Raw genomic sequence first — 19,556 nt, 5'->3', positions numbered from 1 at the left:
CATCACATACATGGGCTGGCAGACTCTGCAGCTGCACCTTGAGCTCTGGCAGTGTTACAGATCTGACACCAATATTTTCTATACAGGACTGCTCTCATGGCAATGGACACTGATCTCTTGCTGAGAGAGACCAAACAACGTGGTGATGAACACACCAATACAACGGATATCTACTGTGTAGAAAAAATTGGTAGTGGCATTTTTTTTTGTCGTTGTTGTTTAGAAGAGGAATTGCAAGGAAATTGTAAAGGTGTTCCAAATGTAAATATTGAAAAAACATGTCAACAAAAGGTCAGGGTCCATCAAGCCACCTCTCCAGCCAGGAATGCAAGTTAACAACTGCAGCTAACAAAAACTGGGCGCGAAACAACATGAAAAGACCACAAAGCCTTCCCAGTGTTCATAATGACGTGAGAACACAAGTCCAATTGGTCACCTTGCCTCGCATCTCTTGTAGAGGACACATGACAGAACATGAGGGCACAGAAGAAACCACATGTGATACCACCACAGTCAGCAAAGGCAATGAGGAGGTACACAGCGCTTGGGGGACTGTCACTGTCACAGCCTGTCCTGCACAGCTTCAGCAAGCTCGTGTGGAAAATCTACACAACCAGCAAGGAGGAGCGTTGTCTCCAAAACTGAAACCTGCAGGCATCACAGGACAGCTCCCATGGCAACCAGCTGTGATTTCATTCTAGGGCAGAACAATTCACATCCACACCAGCAAATCTCAGGTGTCTACACAAAGAGCGGTTACCGCACTACCCTTACCCTGCAAGGACGAGGCAGCAGACACAAAGGTGCAATTAACACACTTCAGCACCCACCGCCCTCAGGCCGAGAAGGCGGAGCCCGGCTAATAGCAGAGCCAGGTTAGGAAATGAGGGAGAAGGAGCAAAGGGAAAGAGAAAGAGTAGAGGCGAGCAAGGCGGTGCCACTGACCGTGTGCAGGAGAGCGGAGGGCTCCGGCTGCGTGTCCTTGGCCGCGGAGCCGGGCGGCGGCGGAGGGAAGTTGGGGCTGAAAACCATGAGGTCGCTCTTGCCCGCGCCGTCCGCCACGCACAGGCTCCGGCTGTGGCGCTGCGAGTACGACCAGCTGCCCACTTCGCTGGCGCACACGAGCGTCGTGGGCCCGGGCCCCGACAGCACGGCCGCCCGCGGCGCCCAGCGCGACGCCCCGTACAGCACCACCGCCAGCAGGAACAGGCTCGACACGGCGCAGATGGCCACCACCAGCCACACGTTCGTCGCCGCGCTCGCCGCACCGGCGCCCAGCTCCGCGCCCGCCGCCGACCGCGACGACGACGATCCCGCGGCCGCGGCCAGCGCCGCCTCGGCGGCCTCCACCAGCGACACGCTGAGCGTGGCCGTGGCCGAGCGCGCCGGCTCGCCGTGGTCGCGCACCACGATCAGCAGCCTCTGGCGAGGGCCGTCCGCCTCCTCCAGCGCCCGCGCCGTGCTCACCTCGCCGCTGTAGAGCCCCACGCGGAACGGGCCCTTGCCCCGCGGCTCCCACAGCTCGTAGCGCAGCCACGCGTTGTAGCCCGAGTCGGCGTCCACGGCGCGGATCTTCGCCACCACCTGCCCCGCCGGCGCCCCCCACGCCGCCCACGCCCACAGCGTGCCCGACACCGAGCCCGAGCCCGCCGCCGCCGCCGCCTCGCCCGCCTCGCCCGCCACGCCGCCCGTCTCCGGCGCCGAGCCCGCAGGCGGCAGCAGCGCCGGCGCGTTGTCGTTCTCGTCCAGCACGAACAGCTGCACCGTGGCGTTGCCGCACAGCGGCGGCTCGCCCGCGTCCACCGCACGCACCTCGAACTGCAGCACCTGCAGCTCCTCGTAGTCCAAGGGCTGCAGCGCCCACAGACGCCCGCTCTCCGCGTCCACCGACACGTAGCTCGACGCCGGACGCCACCCGCCGCCCACGCCGCCCTCCCACACCGAGTAGCTCACGCGCCCGTTGCCCGCCTCGTCCGGGTCCCGCGCCCACAGCCGCGCCAGCTCCGCGCCCGCCGCGTTGTTCTCCCGCGCCAGCACCGTGTACACGGCCTGCGCGAACGCCGGCGCGTTGTCGTTCACGTCCGACACCGCCACCCGCAGCCCGCGCCTGCCGCGCAGCGCCGGCGCCCCGCCGTCCTCCGCACGCACCTCCACCTCGTACTCCGACACCCGCTCCCGGTCCAGCGCCTCGCGCAGCACCAGCGAGTACGAGCCCGCGAACGTCGCCTCCAGACCGAACGGCGACGCCGGCCACACCCAGCACCGCACGCGGCCGTTCGCCCCCGAGTCCCGGTCCGACACGCTCAGCAGGGCCACCACCGTCCCCACCGACGCGTCCTCCGGCACCGGCACCGACAGCGACGTCACCCACACCTCCGGCGCGTTGTCGTTCACGTCCAGCACCTCCACCAGCACCTTGCAGTGACCCGACAGCGGGGGCGTACCCTTATCTATCGCTTCGATTTGTATCTCATATGAACGGATGTCTTCATAGTCCAGGGTGCCCGTGAGACGGATCTCGCCCGTCCTCGCATTTAAAAGAAAAACTTTTAATCCATTTTCAGGAAAAATATTGCTTGCACTAAACACCAGTTCACCATTGCTTCCCAAATCTGGATCGGTGGCGTTCACATGCGTCACCAGCGTCCCTTCGTCCGTGCTCTCCGGCAGCTGCACTTTATACACCGACTGGTTGAACTGGGGCGCGTTGTCGTTTGCATCCAGCACCGAGATCACCAGCTCCATGGTGCCCGTCAGAGACGGCCGGCCCCCGTCACTCGCCGTCAGCACCAACCGGTGAACGGGAGTCGTCTCGCGGTCCAGAGGTTTGGTGAGTACTAGAAACAGGGATTCTCGATATTCCTCACTCGATTTTTGTAAATCCAGAGAGAAGTGCTCGCTGGGGCTGAGTGTGTAGGAGAGCTGCGCGTTCGCTCCGATATCCGCATCCGACGCGCCCTCCAGCGGAAAACGAGACCCCGGCAGAGATGACTCCGCGATGCTGAGGTTTTTGCGGGCGGCGGGGAAGATGGGGGCATTGTCGTTGATGTCGGTGACCTCCAGCTGCACATGGAAGACGCGCAGCGGCCGCTCCACCAGCACCTCCAGCCGCAGCGCGCACGGCGCGCTCTTGCCGCACAGCTCCTCCCGGTCGAGCCGCGAGCTCACCAGCAGCGCGCCGCTCGCCCCGCTCACCTCCACGCTCGCCCGCCGGCCCTGCGCCACCAGCCGCAGCCGCCGCGCCTCCGCCTCGCCCGCCTCCAGGCCCAGGTCCTGCGCCAGACGGCCCACCACCGTGCCGGCCTTGGCTTCCTCCGGCACCGAGTACCGCACCTGCCCGCCCGCCAGCGCCCAGGCCGCCTGCAGCACCAGCACCCGCACCACCGCACACCAACGCTCCCCCATCGCCGCCGCCTCTGCCGCTGTGGCTGCCGGCCCCGGCACGGGCCCCGCACGGCTCCCCGCCGCCGCCCGGACGCACCGGCTCTGCTGCCCGGCCCGCGCCGCCCCCCCGCGCTCACAGCCGGGCTCTCCGCCGCACCGGGGCGGAGCCGCCCACACGCCGTTCCTGAGCCTGCAGCGACACCGTGCGCTGCTCCGCCGCCTCACACGCTCCGTCACAGCGCCCGCGCCTCCAACCGGCGATGAGCGTCTCCTCTGCCGTCTGTTCCTGCCATGCTCCTCTTCCTTTTTCTTTTTTATTTTTCGTATCTCTTGCTGTTTCCTTGCAAACAGTCGTTTATATCTTGGTTTTACTTCGTTTTTCTCATTTTATTTTGCTTTCTTCTTTCAATTCTTTCTTTTTAGTCTCCTTTCGTTTCTTTTCTCTTTCCTCCTTTTCCCCCCCTCTTTCTACTCTTCTCTTTACTTCTTCTCCTTTTCCTTCTCCCTCTATTTCGTCATTGCCCTCCCGTTCCCTATTCTTTACTTCCTGTTTCTTTTCTTTCTATCCTCCATTATTCTTTAGTCCCTCTGAAAGGTCGTCCGTTGCCACCAGCGCTGCGGCACCGATCATCAAAGTCGGAGTCATTAGCGCCGGAACCTGGTGCTATAGCCACGATGGAGTCTTGTTAGGTACCAACTCCGCTCAGGGTCTGCAGACAAGGTAGGTGTGTTCTGGTCATCTCCTGTATCGTCGCTTCTATTTTTCCATCCTGTTCTTTTCTCTCTTACTTTCCTTCTGGCTTTATTTTTACTTGCATAAGCTCCTTGCTTGCTGTTTAATTTCTTCTTACTTCCTTTTGTTATTCCTTTTTCCCCCTTCTGTTGTCTCTCTTTCCCTTATCCTTCCTTGTTCTGTTTTCCTGTCTTTCCTATTTATCCCTGTCCTATTTTGCCGCCTCCTCTTCTGACTCCACCCTCTCTATTCTTCTCCTATTTTTTTTCCTTGACTAAAGTATTTCCCACGTGCTCATGATGAACAGTGTAAATGTCCTTTGGGAAAAGCTCTCATTCTTCTTTTTGACACTGGTTCCTTCAAGTCCGTATTAATTTTTTTTTAATCTCCTTTCTACTTCCTTCTTCCTTTCTTTTCTTCCTCTCTCTCTTCCTTTCTCTTTGTTTTCCTTCCTCGGACTCTATGCCTTGTCATTGCCTCCCCTCTCTTCTGCTTCCATCCTTGTAACCTCTGTTCATTTTTTCCTTGAACAACCATTTTAAGAATACCTATAGCACCCCACTATGAAGCATGGACATATCCTTTGGAAAGATTTCTCATTTCTTTTCCCTACCACCTCCTATCCCTGTTGATAGGAAACAACCTTTCTTACCTCCCACCCATGCACCTGCAAATTCCCCTCCCTTTGAATAAAGGCCACACTCTTCAGCCTCCAGTTCTCCCAAGGATCTGCAATAGCACAGCAAGGCAGTCAGGCGGCAAAGAACATCTCTGCTACATCAGCACAGGTTCCACCACCCTCTGACACAAAAGCCAGAGAAACAGCTGCTGACGCATCTAATAAAAAAGGCTCCAAATACTCCAAACAACACTGATGAGCCCCTCATTCGGGAACTCAAACCCAACACAGCCCAGCACGACGATCCTCCAATACTGCTGAAAAAGCACTGTGAGACCACAGCTACCGAGCAGCCGTCATACACTTCTGTGCAGAACTCTTCTTCCTGACTCTTGGTCCACCTGCAAATCCAACCCAAAGCCACAAGTGTAACACCACGGCCTTGCCGCTGAGAACACCTGCTGCATGCCCAACAACACCTACGCCAAGAAATGCATTAATGTCACTTCTCCTTCTGTCCTTGCTTCCACGTGCTCACCCTGTGCCAGGAAGCAACAGGAAAGGATTGGGAGCAGGCAGTGGTGCTCCAAACCTACAGGCATTTCAATCCAGGCAACATTCAGTCGATCCAACATGAAGATACCACGGCTGAAAAGGAACCAAAGTACACCTGTCTCTCACACACAGCCTCTTCATGCACAAGTGACTTACCTGTAGCATCACTGGTTGCTTTTTCAGAAAAAGAAACTCCAGCACCAGAAGTATTGGTTTTAAGGGACGGTGTCCCTTGATGTTACTAGCAACTTCCTGTCCCTAGCAAGACCAAGACCCGAGAAATAACCGAGGAAATGTTTCAAGAAGGCTGGCAGAATGATACAAATTTGAAAAACCTTCTGTTTGACCGACAACAGCCCACACAAAATACAGGCAATAAAAGGCAGGTAATGCCACAAGCAGCAATGTCACAGGGAACAACAGAGCACAAGAATATGCAGAACTACTGGAGGTCCTGACAGGATTCCAGGAGAGCAGCCTTTTGCACGTGGGCCTTCTCTCAAGGTTTTCTACTGACACCCTTTATCCCATTCCATGTGAAACAAGATCTCAACTCCTTCCCAATGACATAGATTGTGTTCTACCCAGTATCCACATTTTCCTTAGGCAACACACTCCCCCACTTAAACTCACCCTCCCCACCACATGACTCCAGGCCCTATTTAGTGCCACATGCAGAATCACTGACAAAATATCAAACACTGCTAGAACCCAGTAACATGACCCAGCTGTAAACTCTGCTCTGCATGTGATTCAATTCTTTGTACATCCTCACCTTCCCTCGTGATTGGTGTAGAGAACATACTGAGGGCTGAAAAGCCGCACAGCATCTTGGCAGACTCTTCCCAGCTGCCTGTTCACCACCAATGCTTTGCTCCTTTTCAGCAATCTCAGGTGGGAACACCACAAAGCTGCACTTAGACTTCATGAAGATTCTGTGGTTAGAATTGTGACAGATCTGATCCCGGTCTACACATCTTTGTATCATCAAGAGAACCACAGCAGAAAACAAAGCACAAAAGCACTCACATGGTCAGTTCAGTGGGAGAATTTGTATCACATGAAAGCAGAGCTGGGCTGAAGTGCAGGTTTGTGCCTGCAAATATCAGAATGAGCCATGTGTGACATCAGGACACACCACCTCTACTGCCCCACCTGTGCAGTGCACAAATAGGGGAGGTTGAGCACATAAAGATTACAGCCACCTCATCACGTGTCCTTATAAATCCCACCTGAGGAGGGGCAAGGAACCATCGTGGCGACAGCAGTGGCTGTGAAAATGACTATAAATGCCCACCACTACACAAGGACAGCAGCTTGAAGTGTTCCCCTTCCACAACACCATTTCTGAAACAAGCAAATCATAAAACAACATTCAGCACTCTCCATCTCACCAGCTCTTACCAAGGCATGGTCTCTGTCAGGCAGGAACCACCACAAGGGCCCGTCTCTGATGAAAGATACTGAGAACCTCAAAGGAACATCTGTGAGCATTTCAGTATCACACGCTGTCTCATGATCAGGAAGGCATCCACTCCAAACCCTTAGGGCCTAGGAAATGATCCTTGGCAAGAGCATTCTGTTCCCATCCTGCCTCACGCTGTCCTCTAGGCATCCTCCACTCACCACTCTGAGATGTGTTCTCAAGGTAAATATATGATCTCATGTTCTTTTCTTACGTCATGACCCATGGTCTTCCCATGGATTTGCAGTTTCCCCAAAAACATGTTTTCCCACTTCTCAAGATCACCCTCCAGATGAGGAAATGGCCAGGCCCTACTCAGTGTCACAGACCACAGCTTCCTTTCCTATCTCAAGGCTCAACACGGCTTTTGCTTATCCTTCTCAGCAACGACAGCACCATAAAACACTCAGAGACGGCATCATCAACGCAGTTTACAGCAGAACCTCTGCTGCTGACATTTCATGTCTAGTAATGCTTCAGCTATGTCAGATGGAAGTGTGGCAGACCTGGGAGCAAAACTCTTTCTAAAGGTAATATTGGGACAATGGGACATCACTGATGTCATGCTCGGAGAAAAAGACCGAATTGTTGGTGAGAGCACCAGTGTAACACATGACAGGGACCATGTAGGAGAGTCTTATTTGAGACTTGGCTGGGAATGGTGGTTCTTTCATTTTTGGGGTTGTTACTTTGTTTCTTCATTACAGAAGAGATTTCCAGAGCTTTTGAAACGATGTTGCCATTTATGCAAATTTTGAAAAACATCAAAACGGGCCAGTGTATTTCATGCTATTTCTAAGGCCAGGAACACAAATCCACAATCTCAGGTATAGGGGCAGCAGGAAAAGGAAAAAATGTCTTGCTTTTCACACCTTCCTTGGGCCATACTCCTCTGGCCCTACACTTCATGCTACCAGTTAAAGCAACATGATACGTGGAAAAAGATCACGGAAATATGTAAATGGTAGCCACACTCTCTCTACTTTCTTAATGACTCTGGTAGAAAGAATATAGTGAACTTTTGTCCATGAAATACAGTTGTCACCTTGTATCAGATCTTCTCGTGAGCAGAATTAGAGAAGGATAAGAATTTTTCATATGAAATCAGATTAAAACCAGCACGGTTAGCAGTCAATAAGGCCATAAGGCAATACACAGTGCCTGGGGGACTGCAAACATCACAACCTACATTTTTTCGATCCTTGAGCAAGCTTGGGTGGAAACGCTACACACCAGAAGCCAAGACTGTTTCGAAAGATGACGCTTTGGGACACCTCACATCGCAATAGGCAGTGATTCCACTCTAGGACAGAACAATTCACACCTAGAGCAGCAAACTGCAGCTGCGGACCATAACTGCTCCGGGGTGCCGCAATATTTCCATATTCCCCCTAAGGGCAGATGCAAATGTGCCACTGATATCCTTAAGCACCCGTCAAGCGCCCATCGCTCTCGGGCCGTGGGAGCTGAGCCTGGATCTCAGCAGAGCCTGCGCACCTGACGGAACAAAAGGGTTGGGTGCGGGAAAGAAACGAGCAAGGGAGGGGCACTGACCGTGTCCAGGAGAGCGGAGGGCTCCGGCTGCGTGTCCTTGGCCGCGGAGCCGGGCGGCGGCGGAGGGAAGTTGGGGCTGAAAACCATGAGGTCGCTCTTGCCCGCGCCGTCCGCCACGCACAGGCTTCGGCTGTGGCGCTGCGAGTACGACCAGCTGCCCACTTCGCTGGCGCACACGAGCGTCGTGGGCCCGGGCCCCGACAGCACGGCCGCCCGCGGCGCCCAGCGCGACGCCCCGTACAGCACCACCGCCAGCAGGAACAGGCTCGACACGGCGCAGATGGCCACCACCAGCCACACGTTCGTCGCCGCGCTCGCCGCACCGGCGCCCAGCTCCGCGCCCGCCGCCGACCGCGACGACGACGATCCCGCGGCCGCGGCCAGCGCCGCCTCGGCGGCCTCCACCAGCGACACGCTGAGCGTGGCCGTGGCCGAGCGCGCCGGCTCGCCGTGGTCGCGCACCACGATCAGCAGCCTCTGGCGAGGGCCGTCCGCCTCCTCCAGCGCCCGCGCCGTGCTCACCTCGCCGCTGTAGAGCCCCACGCGGAACGGGCCCTTGCCCCGCGGCTCCCACAGCTCGTAGCGCAGCCACGCGTTGTAGCCCGAGTCGGCGTCCACGGCGCGGATCTTCGCCACCACCTGCCCCGCCGGCGCCCCCCACGCCGCCCACGCCCACAGCGTGCCCGACACCGAGCCCGAGCCCGCCGCCGCCTCGCCCGCCTCGCCCGCCTCGCCCGCCACGCCGCCCGCCTCCGGCGCCGAGCCCGCAGGCGGCAGCAGCGCCGGCGCGTTGTCGTTCTCGTCCAGCACGAACAGCTGCACCGTGGCGTTGCCGCACAGCGGCGGCTCGCCCGCGTCCACCGCACGCACCTCGAACTGCAGCACCTGCAGCTCCTCGTAGTCCAAGGGCTGCAGCGCCCACAGACGCCCGCTCTCCGCGTCCACCGACACGTAGCTCGACGCCGGACGCCACCCGCCGCCCACGCCGCCCTCCCACACCGAGTAGCTCACGCGCCCGTTGCCCGCCTCGTCCGGGTCCCGCGCCCACAGCCGCGCCAGCTCCGCGCCCGCCGCGTTGTTCTCCCGCGCCAGCACCGTGTACACGGCCTGCGCGAACGCCGGCGCGTTGTCGTTCACGTCCGACACCGCCACCCGCAGCCCGCGCCTGCCGCGCAGCGCCGGCGCCCCGCCGTCCTCCGCACGCACCTCCACCTCGTACTCCGACACCCGCTCCCGGTCCAGCGCCTCGCGCAGCACCAGCGAGTACGAGCCCGCGAACGTCGCCTCCAGACCGAACGGCGACGCCGGCCACACCCAGCACCGCACGCGGCCGTTCGCCCCCGAGTCCCGGTCCGACACGCTCAGCAGGGCCACCACCGTCCCCACCGACGCGTCCTCCGGCACCGGCACCGACAGCGACGTCACCCACACCTCCGGCGCGTTGTCGTTCACGTCCAGCACCTCCACCAGCACCTTGCAGTGACCCGACAGCGGGGGCGTACCCTTATCTATCGCTTCGATTTGTATCTCATATGAACGGATGTCTTCATAGTCCAGGGTGCCCGTGAGATGGATCTCGCCCGTCTTCGCATTTAAAAGAAAAACTTTTAATCCATTTTCAGGAAAAATATTGCTTGCACTAAACACCAGTTCACCATTGCTTCCCAAATCTGGATCCGTGGCGTTCACACGCGTCACCAGCGTCCCTTCGTCCGTGCTCTCCGGCAGCTGCACTTTATACACCGTCTGGTTGAACTGGGGCGCGTTGTCGTTTGCATCCAGCACCGAGATCACCAGCTCCATGGTGCCCGTCAGAGACGGCCGGCCCCCGTCACTCGCCGTCAGCACCAACCGGTGAACGGGAATCGTCTCGCGGTCCAGAGGTTTGGTGAGTACTAGAAACAGGGATTCTCGGTATTCCTCACTCGATTTTTGCAAATCCAGAGAGAAGTGCTCGCTGGGGCTGAGTGTATAAGAGAGCTGCGCGTTCGCTCCGATATCCGCATCCGACGCGCCCTCCAGTGGGAAACGAGACCCCGGCATTGTAGATAATTCCGCGATGCTGAGGTTTTTGCGGGCGGCGGGGAAGATGGGGGCATTGTCGTTGATGTCGGTGACCTCCAGCTGCACATGGAAGACGCGCAGCGGCCGCTCCACCAGCACCTCCAGCCGCAGCGCGCACGGCGCGCTCTTGCCGCACAGCTCCTCCCGGTCGAGCCGCGAGCTCACCAGCAGCGCGCCGCTCGCCCCGCTCACCTCCACGCTCGCCCGCCGGCCCTGCGCCACCAGCCGCAGCCGCCGCGCCTCCGCCTCGCCCGCCTCCAGGCCCAGGTCCTGCGCCAGACGGCCCACCACCGTGCCGGCCTTGGCTTCCTCCGGCACCGAGTACCGCACCTGCCCGCCCGCCAGCGCCCAGGCCGCCTGCAGCACCAGCACCCGCACCACCGCACAGCAACGCTCCCCCATCGCCGCCGCCGCCTCTGCCGCTGTGGCTGCCGGCCCCGGCACGGGCCCCGCACGGCTCCCCGCCGCCGCCCGGACGCACCGGCTCTGCTGCCCGGCCCGCGCCGCCCCCCCGCGCTCACAGCCGGGCTCTCCGCCGCACCGGGGCGGAGCCGCCCACACGCCGTTCCTGAGCCTGCAGCGACACCGTGCGCTGCTCCGCCGCCTCACACGCTCCGCCACAGCGCCCGCGCCTCCGCTCCGTCATGGCCATCTCCTCTGCCGTGGCTTCCAAAAGTGCTCCTTTTTTATTTTATCCTTTGGGCTTTTTTTCACTGCTCTCTTCTTTATCCCTTCTGGTATCTCGCCAGTCGCCTCCGGCGCCGCGCGGCAAACAAAAGAATTCGGATCCACCAACTCTAATTACGTGGCATCAACGCTGGAGCACCGGATTCTAATCCACACGGAGGCTGTTGGGAACCAGCTCCGGCCGGGAGTTAGAGGCATCCTCGGTGAGTAATCCCTTCTCTTTAGCATTTTCCATTCTTAATCACCTCCTTCTGTCATTTCTTCCTAGCATCTTCTTTCTGGTTTACTTTCTCTTCTTCCTTTCCGTTTTTTCCTTCCTTTCTCCCCTTCCTCCGTTTTTGTGTAGAGTAGAAGTGTCGGTGACACGCCAGTAAACTCAGTTCCAGTTTCTCCCTTGCTCTCTCTTTTTCTACTCCTTTCTTCCTTGCTTCCAATTTTCTTCCATTTCCGTCCTCTATTCACTTTTCCCTTACCAAGGAGGGAGTAATCTTACCATGTCTACAGCATTCTCGATGTGGTGTAGGAACATATTCTTTGGCAAAAGCTCTACTTCCTCTTCCCTTCTGCATTCCATCTCTCCAGAGAAGTAAAAATCTTCCTGCTTTCCTCCTGTCCATGCACTTGCAACTTCCCCATTTTCCAGGATAAAGGCCACACTCTTCAGCCTCCAGTACTCTCAAGGATGCAGCAATAACACAGCAAGGCAATCACACGCCAAAGAACAGCTCTTGTGTATCAGAACAGGTTCCACCACTCTCTGACACACCAGGTGAAGCCACAGCTACTGAGACATCTGTGCAGGCAAGCCTGAAAGAGTCCAAACAACTCGGGGGATTTTCCTGTTCAGAAACTCAAAGCTATCACAGCCCAGCATGACAATGCTCCATAAAAACTTTAAAAAGCACTGGGAAAACACCACTCCTGAGCTTTCTTCGTGTATCTCGATTCTTCCTGACTCATTTTCTAGCTACAAAATGTCAAGTTTATGCCTTCCCTTTAAGGCAGGAATGCACTGCCACAACAACACACCCAGAACCTCAGGATCTACGAGCATCGCTCCCCACACAAAACCTCCCAACCATTCGCATGATGCACCTGTCACACAGTCAAACAAAATGCACCGAGGTAACACCACGGCATTGGCACCAAGAACATCCCCGGGACTCCCAACACAGCCACTCCCTGAGGTGGAGTGCGGTCCCTCCTCCATTCCCAGTGGCTGCCACCCACCCAGCTGTGCCTGGAAGCTGCAGGGAAAGTACGAAAGCAGACAATGATGCTTTGGTTGTCCCATAGGGTCAACATTGTGATGATTCAACCTGAAGATGGCACAACTGAAGAGGAGCTGAAGAACCGGTCTCAGACACATCCACTTCAGGTGAGTGACTTACCTGTGGCATGACTGGTTCCTTCTTCAGAAAAGAAACATCCTCAGGGAGCGAAACTGGTTTAAAGGGATATTTGCCCTTAACATTATCAGTATTTCTGGGGAAGCTGGACATGAAGAAAATTACTCAAATTCTGCAAAAACTGAACAGAGTGCAGAGCCCATTATGTATTTCTATCACAATGGAGGATGGAAGCAGACCTGTAAATTACAGACAATTCTCTCAAAATTAAACTGAGCTCAGGCAGAAAAGGGACTCCCTACACCAGTAGGAAACAACTCAGCGTCTGACACCTGACAGCTGCCAAAATCAGGAATCAGCATCTCATCCAACATTACCAACACTTTGTCAATATGACAGGGGAAAAAACAAAAAAAAATAACGAAAACACTGCAAAAATTAAAAGGTTGGGCAGGTCTTATTAGAGAGGAGAAAAGAAAACTAAAATGTTCCATTCCACTTTATTGAAATGCAAGTTAAGGCAACATCTTGAATACAAGACCAATCCTTCCACTCTCTAGCAAGCCTAAGAGCAAAGGTAATCAAGAAAATGCTCAGAGAAGGCACAGCAGCATGATCCAAATGTCAAAAAGCTTTTCTTTGACTACAACATTCCACATCAAACCCAAGTAATTAAAGGCACACAGGGCAGATGTCCCCACACGCTGCAAGACCAGAAAGAACAACTGTGCCCTAAGATATGCAGAACTTCTGGGTGTCCTGAGAGGATCCCAGGAGAGCAGCACTGTGTGGTGGGACCCTCCTCACGATATTCCACTGTAATCATCTGTCTTACACCCTGGGAACTGGGATCTCCAGTTAAGCAGACATTCTCCATTTCCTCCCCAATTATGCATTCAAATCCTCCCCTTCCCCCATGCCTGGCACAAAGAATATAGAGAGTGCTGCAAATCCATTCTGTGACTCTTGGACTCTTCCCACATGCCAGGATGCTTTGTGTCCTTTCAGCAATTTCAAATACAAATCGAGTTCTTAAAGGTTTTGTGCTTACAGTCACGAACAGTTCTCATCCCAGTCCCCACAAATCTCCTCCTTTAAATGCTCACACCAAAAGATGAAGCACAAGTGCACTCAAAATTACAAGTGGGTGGGAGAATTTCTGCAATAGAAAACCAGGCTTGGGCTGCTCTGTAGATGAGGATGTTTGGTGTGTACAATCCAGACACCAGAATGAGCCGTGTGTGATAACAGCACACACCATCTCTACCCACACTGACTCTGCAAGAGCACAGGAAGGGGAAGAAAAGCTCAACAAGATTACACCCATCTCCTCAACTGCCATGAAAATCCATGTCTGAAGAGGAGCACAGACCCACCATGGCAAGAGCTGTGGGAGCTGGTATAAACGCCCTACAATACACATGGAAAGCAGTTTGAAGTGCTACCCTCCCACAACAACACTCCCAAAGCAGCAGCAGCAGCAGCAGCAAAAACGTTCATGAGTCTGAATGTTACCAACTCTTATCCAGCACATTCCACATGTCAGGCCAGTGGCAGCACAAGGGACTGTCTCTGATGGCAGATATTCATAACCTCAAAGGACTCTGTGGCCATTTCAATAGCACATAATATCCCAAGATCCAGAAGGCCTCCAACTTCACACCCTTGGAACTTGGGAAAGGATCCTGGGCAGAAACACTCTGTGCCCATCCTGGCTCCTGCTTTCCTCTAAGCATCCTCCATTCCCCAGTCCAAAACAGTTACTCTCCAGAAAAGGACATCATTTCCATTCCTCTCCTCTTATGACATGACCCATTCTCTTAAAAATTATTCCAGGTTCCCTCAGACAAGTCCTCCCAGTGCTCAAGGTCACCTTTCACATCAGGACATAGCCGGACCCTACTCAGTGTCACTGCCACCTTCACCTCTGTGACAAGGCACAATTTGCTTCCCCTACCTCAGGAATCAATTTGACTTTTGCTTACCCTTCCCAGCAATGAGAGCACTACAAAACCCACACAGGTGGCATCACATACATGGGCTGGCAGACTCTGCAGCTGCACCTTGAGCTCTGGCAGTGTTACAGATCTGACACCAATATTTTCTATACAGGACTGCTCTCATGGCAATGGACACTGATCTCTTGCTGAGAGAGACCAAACAACGTGGTGATGAACACACCAATACAACGGATATCTACTGTGTAGAAAAAAATTGGTAGTAGCATTTTTTTTGTCGTTGTTGTTTAGAAGAGGAATTGCAAGGAAATTGTAAAGGTGTTCCAAATGTAAATATTGAAAAAACATGTCAACAAAAGGTGAGGGTCCATCAAGCCACCTCTCCAGCCAGGAATGCAAGTTAACAACTGCAGCTAACAAAAACTGGGCGCGAAACAAAACATGAAAAGACCACAAAGCCTTCCCAGTGTTCATAATGACGTGGGAACACAAGTCCAATTGGTCACCTTGCCTCGCATCTCTTGTAGAGGACACATGACAGAACATGAGGGCACAGAAGAAACCACATGTGATACCACCACAGTCAGCGAAGGCAATGAGGAGGTACACAGCGCTTGGGGGACTGTCACTGTCACAGCCTGTCCTGCACAGCTTCAGCAAGCTCGTGTGGAAAATCTACACAACCAGCAAGCAGGAGCGTTGTCTCCAAAACTGAAACCTGCAGGCATCACAGGACAGCTCCCATGGCAACCAGCTGTGATTTCATTCTAGGGCAGAACAACTCACATCCACACCAGCAAATCTCAGGTGTCTACACAAAGAGCGGTTACCGCACTACCCTTACCCTGCAAGGACGAGGCAGCAGACACAAAGGTGCAATTAACACACTTCAGCACCCACCGCCCTCAGGCCGAGAAGGCGGAGCCCGGCTAATAGCAGAGCCAGGTTAGGAAATGAGGGAGAAGGGGCAAAGGGAAAGAGAAAGAGTAGAGGCGAGCAAGGCGGTGCCACTGACCGTGTCCAGGAGAGCGGAGGGCTCCGGCTGCGTGTCCTTGGCCGCGGGGCCGGGCGGCGGCGGAGGGAAGTTGGGGCTGAAAACCATGAGGTCGCTCTTGCCCGCGCCGTCCGCCACGCACAGGCTCCGGCTGTGGCGCTGCGAGTACGACCAGCTGCCCACTTCGCTGGCGCACACGAGCGTCGTGGGCCCGGGCCCCGACAGCACGGCCGCCCGCGGCGCCCAGCGCGACGCCCCGTACAGCACCACCGCCAGCAGGAACAGGCTCGACACGGCGCAGATGGCCACCACCAGCCACACGTTCGTCGCCGCGCTCGCCGCACCGGCGCCCAGCTCCGCGCCCGCCGCCGACCGCGACGACGACGATCCCGCGGCCGCGGCCAGCGCCGCCTCGGCGGCCTCCACCAGCGACACGCTGAGCGTGGCCGTGGCCGAGCGCGCCGGCTCGCCGTGGTCGCGCACCACGATCAGCAGCCTCTGGCGAGGGCCGTCCGCCTCCTCCAGCGCCCGCGCCGTGCTCACCTCGCCGCTGTAGAGCCCCACGCGGAACGGGCCCTTGCCCCGCGGCTCCCACAGCTCGTAGCGCAGCCACGCGTTGTAGCCCGAGTCGGCGTCCACGGCGCGGATCTTCGCCACCACCTGCCCCGCCGGCGCCCCCCACGCCGCCCACGCCCACAGCGTGCCCGACACCGAGCCCGAGCCCGCCGCCGCCGCCGCCTCGCCCGCCTCGCCCGCCACGCCGCCCGCCTCCGGCGCCGAGCCCGCAGGCGGCAGCAGCGCCGGCGCGTTGTCGTTCTCGTCCAGCACGAACAGCTGCACCGTGGCGTTGCCGCACAGCGGCGGCTCGCCCGCGTCCACCGCACGCACCTCGAACTGCAGCACCTGCAGCTCCTCGTAGTCCAAGGGCTGCAGCGCCCACAGACGCCCGCTCTCCGCGTCCACCGACACGTAGCTCGACGCCGGACGCCACCCGCCGCCCACGCCGCCCTCCCACACCGAGTAGCTCACGCGCCCGTTGCCCGCCTCGTCCGGGTCCCGCGCCCACAGCCGCGCCAGCTCCGCGCCCGCCGCGTTGTTCTCCCGCGCCAGCACCGTGTACACGGCCTGCGCGAACGCCGGCGCGTTGTCGTTCACGTCCGACACCGCCACCCGCAGCCCGCGCCTGCCGCGCAGCGCCGGCGCCCCGCCGTCCTCCGCACGCACCTCCACCTCGTACTCCGACACCCGCTCCCGGTCCAGCGCCTCGCGCAGCACCAGCGAGTACGAGCCCGCGAACGTCGCCTCCAGACCGAACGGCGACGCCGGCCACACCCAGCACCGCACGCGGCCGTTCGCCCCCGAGTCCCGGTCCGACACGCTCAGCAGGGCCACCACCGTCCCCACCGACGCGTCCTCCGGCACCGGCACCGACAGCGACGTCACCCACACCTCCGGCGCGTTGTCGTTCACGTCCAGAACCTCCAGTTCCACGCTGCAGTGACCCGACAACGGGGGTGTCCCTTTATCTGTAGCTTCGATTTGCAGTTCGTGTAAACGAACGTTTTCGAAGTCCAAAGTACCCGTTAGTCTGATCTCGCCCGTTTTGGTGTCAATGGCAAAGAGTTCTTTGTTACCGACAGGAATCGAACTCAAGATGCTGTAAGAAAACTCCTTATTGCTGCCTTCGTCCGGATCCGTGGCATTCACACGCACTACGAGCGAACCCTGTGCAGCGCTCTCCAATAGCCGCACTTTATAGACAGAGTGGTTGAACTGGGGTGGATTGTCGTTTGCATCCAGCACCGAGACCACCAGCTCCATGGTGCCCGTCAGAGACGGCCGGCCCCCGTCACTCGCCGTCAGCACCAACCGGTGAACAGGAATCGTCTCGCGGTCCAAAGACTTTGCGAGCACCAGAAACAGAGACTTCCTGTTTTCATCAGAGGATTTAACATCCAGTGTAAAATGCTCGCTGGGGCTGAGTGTGTAGGAGAGCTGCGCGTTCGCTCCGATATCCGCATCCGACGCGCCCTCCAGCGGGAAACGAGACCCCGGCAGAGTGGTGAATTCCGCGATGCTGAGGTTTTTTCGGGCGGCGGGGAAGATGGGGGCATTGTCGTTGATGTCGGTGACCTCCAGCTGCACATGGAAGACGCGCAGCGGCCGCTCCACCAGCACCTCCAGCCGCAGCGCGCACGGCGCGCTCTTGCCGCACAGCTCCTCCCGGTCGAGCCGCGAGCTCACCAGCAGCGCGCCGCTCGCCCCGCTCACCTCCACGCTCGCCCGCCGGCCCTGCGCCACCAGCCGCAGCCGCCGCGCCTCCGCCTCGCCCGCCTCCAGGCCCAGGTCCTGCGCCAGACGGCCCACCACCGTGCCGGCCTTGGCTTCCTCCGGCACCGAGTACCGCACCTGCCCGCCCGCCAGCGCCCAGGCCGCCTGCAGCACCAGCACCCGCACCACCGCACAGCAACGCTCCCCCATCGCCGCCGCCGCCGCCTCTGCCGCTGTGGCTGCCGGCCCCGGCACGGGCCCCGCACGGCTCCCCGCCGCCGCCCGGACGCACCGGCTCTGCTGCCCGGCCCGCGCCGCCCCCCCGCGCTCACAGCCGGGCTCTCCGCCGCACCGGGGCGGAGCCGCCCACACGCCGTTCCTGAGCCTGCAGCGACACCGTGCGCTGCTCCGCCGCCTCACACGCTCCGCCACAGCGCCTGCGTTTTTGGTCTGTCACGGACATCTCCTCTGCTTTTTCGTCTTACGGTACTTCCTTTTTCTTTTACTTCTTTTTCTTTGTCGCCTACTGTTTCCTTGTAAATATTTCTTTCTTCCTTCCTCTTTCTCGTCTGCATTTCTTTCCATATTTTTGCCTTCAGTTTTCTCTATTGAATAATTTTTATTTTCCCTCCTCTTTTCTACCTCTTTCCTTCTTTTTCTCTGTGTTCTTTCCTCCCCTTCCGTTTTCATTCTTACCTTTGCCTTCTTCTTCCATCCTTCTCTCTTCTTTACCCCTGCTGGCAGCTGTCCAATCGCCTCCGGCGCTCCTTCTGAGACCATAAAATTCCGAGTCATCAGCGATAATTACGGGACTTCAGCTCCAAACGCGCTGCTCTCAGCAAAGGGGGAGGCTTTTGGGGACCAGCTCCGTTCAGTGTCTAGAGACAAACTCGGTGCATGCTGGTCAGCTCTTTTATAATCTCTACTGTTCTTTATTTCTTTCTTTGGACTTGCATGGAATCCTTCTTTTCTTCCTAATTCCTTCTATGTCTCCTTATGCTATACTCTTTATACACTTTACCTCTTCCCTTTTCTTTTTTTTCTTCCTTTTATCCTTCCTTGTTCTCCTTCACTTTATCTTCTCTTTCCTGCTCTATTTTCTTCATGTCCTTTTCCATTCCCATCCTGGTCTCTCTATTCTTATTTTCTACCTGCATCAAAATACTTTCCAAATGTCTACAGCATGCTTGCAATGAAGGATGTAAATGCCTTTTCGAAAGGCTCTATTCCTCTTGTTTGCCTTGATTCCTCAATTTTTTTTTTCTTTTTCTCAGTCATGGTTCTACCATCTGGAACAGAATCTCAAACCCCAGCTACCGAGATATCTAATTAAAAAGTACACCGAAGATTACAAACAACCCAAGTGAGTTTCTCATTTGGGAATTCAAAGCCATGACAGCCCAGAACACCAATCCTCCAAGAATGCTGCAAAAACTCTAGGCAACCACAGCACCCGAGCATTTCTCATATACCTTGATGGTATATTCTTCCAGTATAACCACCAGGGGAACACCACGGCCTTGCCACTGAGAAAATCTGCTGCATGCCAAACACATCTAATCCAAGAAAGCCATTCGGGTAATTTCTCCATCTGTCCTTGCTTCCACGTGCTCATCCTGTGCCAGGAAGCAACAGGAAAGGAATGGGAGCAGGCAGTGGTGCTCCAAACCCACGGGCATTTCAATCCAGGCAACATTCAGTTGATCCATCATGAAGATACCACAGCTGAACAGGAACCAAAGTACATCTGTCTCTCACACACAGCCTCTTCAGGTACAGGCGACTTACCTGTAGCATCACTAGTGTCATCTTCAGAAAAAAAAACATTTGCAGAACAGGAGAATGGGTTTTAAGGGACATGGTCCCCTAATGGTATGAGCAGTTTTGTCGCATGCTGGACAGAAAAAAAATACTCACATTCAC

General features: G+C 56.6%; 2 protein-coding genes and 1 pseudogene across 2 annotated transcripts; all 3 read right to left on the bottom strand.

Annotated features, from left to right (window-relative positions):
• Window positions 1-876: 876 nt before the first annotated feature.
• LOC138118364 (protocadherin alpha-2-like) lies at window positions 877-3,711 on the bottom strand. The gene has a single exon (XM_069029303.1). The coding sequence runs from the start codon at window positions 3,403-3,405 to the stop codon at window positions 877-879; it is 2,529 nt and encodes an 842-aa protein (XP_068885404.1). The 5' UTR covers window positions 3,406-3,711.
• Window positions 3,712-8,235: 4,524 nt separating this feature from the next.
• LOC138118363 (protocadherin alpha-5 pseudogene) lies at window positions 8,236-11,199 on the bottom strand (annotated as a pseudogene).
• Window positions 11,200-15,002: 3,803 nt separating this feature from the next.
• LOC138118311 (protocadherin alpha-3-like) lies at window positions 15,003-17,843 on the bottom strand. Its single transcript, XM_069029220.1, has 2 exons — window positions 16,074-17,843; window positions 15,003-16,022 (listed from the first exon to the last, which is right to left on the bottom strand). Exons 1-2 carry the CDS (start codon window positions 17,841-17,843, stop codon window positions 15,315-15,317), a joined length of 2,478 nt encoding a protein of 825 aa, XP_068885321.1. The 3' UTR covers window positions 15,003-15,314.
• Window positions 17,844-19,556: the final 1,713 nt, after the last annotated feature.

The sequence above is a fragment of the Aphelocoma coerulescens genome, chromosome 13, assembly GCF_041296385.1.
Source record: "Aphelocoma coerulescens isolate FSJ_1873_10779 chromosome 13, UR_Acoe_1.0, whole genome shotgun sequence".
In the NCBI taxonomy this organism is placed as follows: Eukaryota; Metazoa; Chordata; class Aves; order Passeriformes; family Corvidae; genus Aphelocoma; species Aphelocoma coerulescens.
Note: the sequence above shows the minus strand (reverse complement) of the source record. Positions and strands in the feature narration are given on the sequence as shown.